This window comes from Trachurus japonicus, chromosome 16 (assembly GCF_045865225.1).
Source record: "Trachurus japonicus isolate A0001 chromosome 16, Traja_1.0".
NCBI classification, from domain to species: Eukaryota; Metazoa; Chordata; class Actinopteri; order Carangiformes; family Carangidae; genus Trachurus; species Trachurus japonicus.
Window position 1 is genome coordinate 13,516,600 of NC_140922.1, and position 6,278 is coordinate 13,522,877.

The 6,278-nt window shown below is 41.8% G+C and overlaps 1 protein-coding gene across 1 annotated transcript; it reads left to right on the top strand.

Annotated features, from left to right (window-relative positions):
- Window positions 1–1,622: 1,622 nt before the first annotated feature.
- LOC146971993 (uncharacterized) lies at window positions 1,623–3,788 on the top strand. The gene is made up of 5 exons (XM_085803327.1): window positions 1,623–1,717; window positions 2,396–2,690; window positions 2,786–2,943; window positions 3,176–3,458; window positions 3,571–3,788. Exons 1-5 carry the CDS (start codon window positions 1,651–1,653, stop codon window positions 3,719–3,721), a joined length of 954 nt encoding a protein of 317 aa, XP_085659453.1. The 5' UTR covers window positions 1,623–1,650; the 3' UTR covers window positions 3,722–3,788.
- Window positions 3,789–6,278: the final 2,490 nt, after the last annotated feature.

Here is a 6,278-nt window from a genome sequence, read left to right on the forward strand (position 1 = left end):
TAAATATGAGGATTATAGGTAATGTAGTGCTTCTCCGTCATATGACATTGGAAACAAAACGTGTTTTCTTAAAATAAAGTTGATATTACACAGGGCTTTTGGACTCAGCAGAAGCACATAATATTGTTACACAGTCTTCCTTGGATGGTTACAGCATTATGGCTAATAATCAGATCTTTCTTCAGAATATTGATTAAACAGAGCAGCTTTTTGAACGCGGAAGTGGTCTTCACCTGTAGAATCCACAACCCCCCCCCCCGGTCTGACGTAGCTTCCGACCTAATTTATTTATATATTGATTGATTATTCTGCACCAAACACCATGATCACTAAATAAATAAATACATAAATAAATAGATAACCGAAAGGACGTCCTTGCTGTAAACTACGTCAGACACAGCAGCATCTGGTTCAATAAAGCTTTAAAGGGATAGTTCACCCTAGAATGATATTTCGCTCATTATCTACTCACCCTCATGTTGACTAAGGGCTGGAAGAATTTTCAGAGTCCACCGTCCCTTCTCTGAGTTACAGGGGGTCTTGGCGTAGCAGTGCATTTCAATGCAATGCTTGCAAAGGGACACCAGAGCTCTTCGTAAAAAAACACACACAAAAAAACATCCAAATACCTCCATGATGCTCGTATGTAATGTCTGTCTTGTGCTTAAGCCCCAAATTGCGTAATTGTCCCGAAAAAAATTAAATAAGTCCACATTCCAAGCATGTTTGTAGCATTAGCTCCTAGTGTCTGTTGTCCGGTCTTCCGCTGCCAGCGCGCATGCGCAAGGTTCGCACTGAGACCGACTCGAGTCTCAGTCGGTCTCGGTATCAGTATTTGGTAAAATAATGAATAACCCTGAATGGTGAAATGGTTTCTCTGATATGAGTATGTGTGTTGATAATTGTTTTCATAGGAATATCCGGCTCAGTGGGAGGAGCCTTATCTTTAAAGGAGGGCTGCTTTGTCCCGGCCCGGTCAGTTTGTTGGGCTGCTGCTTTGGGCTGTTGCAGAGCTCCTTGTATGTCCTGTATCGTTTGTGTTTTGCACTGGGTGAAGCAAATAAATCCACCAAAGGAAATACTTCTGTTGTCGACTATGCCATCATTTATATGTCATCTGAACCTGGTTTAAGGACCCCGTGACAACACCTCTGTAAATAAATAATAGTCCTAGATGAGCATAAAACAATAAAGGTCATCTTATCTGATCTTAAGCTATGTCATAGGCTCAAAGACTGAATTTTGCATCCACAAACAGACAAAATCAAAGCAGCATGTCTTTACCGCTACCAATCAGTGACCTGCTTTATTGTTCAGATGAATCTATCTTTCTGTAAGTCACAAGGAAGGACAAGCACAATAAATGTGCGTGTAAATATCCCCCTCATCAGCACAGACAGAATCATCAGTGACTTCTCGCCTGCAACTGAATTTACTTTGCAAGTCAAGGTAAGCTAAGAGGTTGTTGTGCTTTAAAAATCACAGTTTGGGTGTTTGTTTCATTTTTGTCTGTGCTTGGCTGAATGTTTGTTATTTGCTGCATGTTTTGTACACTTGTCTTATAGTATCTCAGTTTGTTGAGGGTTGGGTATCTATTTCATTACATCCTTTTAATGTCATTCTTCTCTCTCATCAGACTGAACCAGAACAATGAAACCCAGTTCAGCCCTGCTGCTGCTGCTGCCTCTCCTGGGGATGTGCTCAGCTTATGACTACAGTAAGTGAAGTATGATCAAGTAAATGACCCCTCGGACAGATTATACAGAGTCCCTCGCTGTAAACTCAACCATTTTAAGAATTCTTTCATCCCAACTTCCATCAAATTTCTTAACAATACTGCTTGAGTTTGTGCAATAATTCTTATGCTCTTACTATGGTGAAATTATGAGGTGTATGTATGTGCTATGTTGTGAGATATGTGCAATATGTGCTATGTTATGGGACATGTGTAATGCTGTTATGTCTTGTGTTTGCTGGGTTGGTATGGCTGAGGTGTATTGTTTTTTGTCATTGTGGCCATCAAGGCTTTTATGGCACAGCTACAGAGTCCAAGACAAATTTCCCTGAACGGGACAATAAAGTTTATCCTATCATATCGTATCGTGTTAGAATCACAGTAGTCAATGTAGACTGCATGCACTGACCATTCTGCATGTCTTTGTAGTCACCTAAGAGAAATTAAGTTGAGGTGAAACAAACCAAACAGAAAACCTGATGTTTGACATCAGTGACTTGTTCAGTCGGGGTCATATGAATTTAATTTGCAGAGCTGTGTCCAGTGATGAAACAAGTGTTGAAGTCTTTTAAGTGAAAGAAACACCACAGTTTATAAATGCAGAAATATATAAGTGACCTCAACAACCAAATCTTTTTATGTCAACTTTCCCATTCACAGAAAATGTGGCTCTGCGTGGCAAAGCGACTCAGTCGTCCCGTACAGAGGATAGACCCTATGGGTTTGGCGCCGCCTACAATGCCATAGATGGAAACAGTGAAGCAAATTATGTAACTGGTTCATGCACCCACACCGCGGCACAGCACAGTCCCTGGTGGAGAGTGGACCTGCTGGACTCCTACATCATCGCCTTCATCATCATCACCAACAGAGGAGACTGCTGCGAAGAGAGAATCAACGGGGCACAGATTCACGTTGGCAACTCTTTAAGACAAAACGGCATCGTAAACCCACTGTGAGTCCTTGTTGGTCGTAAATGGATGTAGATGAGAAACCTAACTTTGTATAGTAGTATATAAGCACTGCTTCCTCTCTCCCTCTGTCTTTCAGGGCTGCTGTAATCGACCAGATCCCAGCAGGCAGATTTAAAAATTTTTCTTTAACCACACAACATGTGGAGGGACGTTACGTGACTGTGTCTCTTTACGGTCCAGAAAAGACACTCACACTGTGTGAAGTGGAAGTCTACGGTTACCGCTCTCCAACTGGTGAAACATCGTCGCCAAGGCCACAGTCATAGCAAAATTCAAACCACATTCATTTCATAGATGCAAACCCCATTCACATCTGGTTATAATTGATATCTACTTGTTAAAATAACAATATGCAAATAGCAATACATTTTATGGTCAAGACATACATGCACTATTTTTCTACAGATAGCATTGAGGAGAACTAAATGTTTGATGGCTGATGTCTGCAACTGTGCCCTTTGTGCAGGAGAGAACCTGGCGATCTATGGGAAAGCTGCACAGTCTTCACTGCATTCCACAGGCTTTCCATATAATGCCATCGATGGGAATCAAGCCGCCAATTGGAGCTTAGCTTCCTGCACTCACACAAAGGTGGACCTCAACCCCTGGTGGCGAGTGGACCTGGGCAAAACCTTCAAAGTGTTCTCTGTTGACATAACAAACAGAAATGACTCGAACTCCACCAGTATCAACGGAGCTGAGATCCGCATCGGAGACTCTGATGAAAACAATGGCAACAGCAATCCAAGGTAATCTACAGCCTATTGATGAAACCTGTACTATAACTAGCTGTCATATGGGAACGATACATTCAGGATCAATCAAAAAAAAGTAAACATATTTTCACTTATCTTCTTGTAGATGTGCTGTCATCTCAAGCATCCCCACAGGTTCCACCCAAAAGTTCCAGTGTAATGGGATGGAAGGTCGCTACGTCAACATCATCATTCCCGGGAGACGCGAGTACCTGTCCCTGTGTGAAGTGGAAGTGTATGGCTCCAGATTAGATTAGGTTAGAGGGCCCACAGCTGCATTAACCAGGCAAAGGCCCAAGAGCCAAAATGACTCCACATTATTTGGGTTGTTTTTCATTTCTTTTGATTGATTCATTTCTTGTGATTGATTCATTTCTTTTGATTGATTCATTTCTTTGATTGATTCATTTCTTTTGATTGATCTTTTTCAGTCCTAGTGAGAAAAAAGACGTTCATCTGGAAGTAACCAACTCACTCCTCCACAAAGGCAGGCTCCACTAGTTCCAGATAAACAGTGGTTATGGTTATGGTTATGGTTATGGTTATGGTTCGGGGGGTTAGGAGGGAAAGTTCTAGTAATTTGACATTTTTGAGCATTTTATAAAAAAGTAACGCAATAGTTACTTTTCCTGGTAATTATTTATTTTTATAATGTAGAAATCCAGTTACTAACTCAGTTGCATTTTGGGGAAAGTAACAAGTAACTATAATTAATCAAATGTAACGTGCCCAGCTAATAACTGATAGATCTGACTCAAGCTTGCAAACAACAGAGACTGATATATGAGGTGGTTCCTGAGTGGGAGGGGCAGAAGATGTCTGAAACGTTGACAGGGAGGTGGCAGTACACCGGACTATTTACTATGTTATTGAAATGACTATGCCTGTAAGTTGTTGCATATAAAACAACATTAAACATTTAAATAAAAAATCACTTGCATTCATTTCTTATGGCTCTATGTGCATTTTTCTATAATGAAAACCTATTTGCACAGGGCACCTTTGTTTCCAGATGCTTGTACCTGTCGTGGTGTTTTCTTCCATTATGCTACACCCACACTGTTTCTGCACAGAAGACAAACAGCTTTGCCCTTTATATCCGCAAACATAGAGTCCGCACAGACTCTGAGGGGGGTGATTTTTTTTTTAACTCTACAGTTTTACTGTTATTAGGTTAAAATTCTGGCCAATTAGGGCGCGGAAACGTTGAGTGACAGGTCCGAGCAGCTCCGTGGACAGCTGCTTCGAGGCCAGTGGGCGGGTTCTCGGCCGGCCAATCCAACATGGCGCTGTTCAGGCCGCCATGTTGGAGTCACAAAAACGACTCCCCAAAACCAATGGGTGACGTCACGGACGCTACGTCCATTCTTTTTACAGTCTAGTTGTCTCTTCTCCTCTCTCCACAGATGGCAGCCATGGCATTACTGGTAGAGTAATGATGAGAGTGAAGAGGATGGCGCGCGTGTGTGTGTGTGTGTGTGTGTGTGTGTGTGTGTGTGTGTGTGTGTGTGTGTGTGTTGAGAGTGGATGAGCTGTGTTAGGAGTTGCAGCTGCGTATGTGTGGAGACGCTTTGAGGCGGAGTGGAGAGGACTCCTTCATCCAGCAGTGACCGACGGAGGAATCAGATCAAAGTGGAGATGACTCTGCAGTTCGTCTGGTCTGAGGTCAGTTCAGAGAGACCAGTCCACCATCGTCCCTGGGACTCCTCTGTCCACCCTCTGCCTGCACCAGAATCTCTCAGTCTCATGAGATTCTCATTCTTGTCCTTATTCAGGTTTTGCTTCTTCTTCTGGGTCACCTCAGACAATCTTCAACACTTGCTGTATTAAATGGTTATATAATCACCTTTTGTTAAATGGTAATGACAAAATTATAATAAAGGAGGAACCAGCAAGGATATATATATATATATTATCTAATTATTACTTCTTTATTATTATATAAATTGAGAAGTTGGTCACTCAAAGGGATGTAAAGAAATTAAACATTATAAAGAAAATCAATTCACTGGACCTTACAGCGAGCAAAATACATTGAATGCTGCCTGCAACGTGTTCTCATTAACGGTTCGTATGATTTCATACGAAAAGTCGTGCACAATTTTTCGTATTGAATCATACGAACGGCCAGTACACGCGAGACCAGTGCGTCTGCTTTTCGTACTGAATCATACGAATGATTGCCAATGGAGCGAATGGTTGCCAAGTCCGATTATTAACCGCGACTTTTGGGCTTGTTTTTCTGTAAAGTCGCCTAAAAATAGTGGTAGTCACGGGTTGCTGTTTTCTGGGCTTGTTTCTAAAACGTAGGCGCTTATTTGGGTATGCTCACTACGTCGCATACTTATTTAAACATGTTACAGTTTGTCGGGTTGCAGGATGTTTTCACAGCCCTGTTACCTCAGCCTCTCCCCTTCCTCTATACACACAGGTGACAGACAGTCAGTGATCTTTCACTTTCTAAAAAGTGGGCGAAATATGGAAAGGATACAACAAGGACTTGTAGAAACAGGGCGAATTAAACGATTCGATTTATCTACGATTCGAAACACGAAAAGCAGAGTGCAGATTTAGATTCTGTACTTGTTTCTCTCCCGAGATCTGGCAACACCTCGTCTGTACAAAAATCACTGCACTGCACTGCATCCCTCCTTTCCAGCCTCCCTCCCTTCAGGTAAGAGCGTGAAATTGTGTTGTAATTGCTATTTTGACATAATACAATAGATTTTTTTATTTATTAGCTGAATATGTTCCTCAAATAAGTTATCTAACGTTAGGTTCATGTAACGCTCTCCAGCAGATAGTGGATGAGTC

What these genes read in the sequence shown, in the direction of transcription:
- LOC146971993 (XM_085803327.1), top strand. Translation starts at nt 1,651, where the DNA reads ATGAAACCCAGTTCAGCCCTGCTGCTGCTGCTGCCTCTCCTGGGGATG. An exon ending in CGGTTACCGCTCTCCAACTG is followed by an intron (nt 2,944 to 3,175) that starts GTGAAACATCGT and finishes CCCTTTGTGCAG; the next exon opens with GAGAGAACCTGGCGATCTAT. An exon ending in AATGGCAACAGCAATCCAAG is followed by an intron (nt 3,459 to 3,570) that starts GTAATCTACAGC and finishes ATCTTCTTGTAG; the next exon opens with ATGTGCTGTCATCTCAAGCA.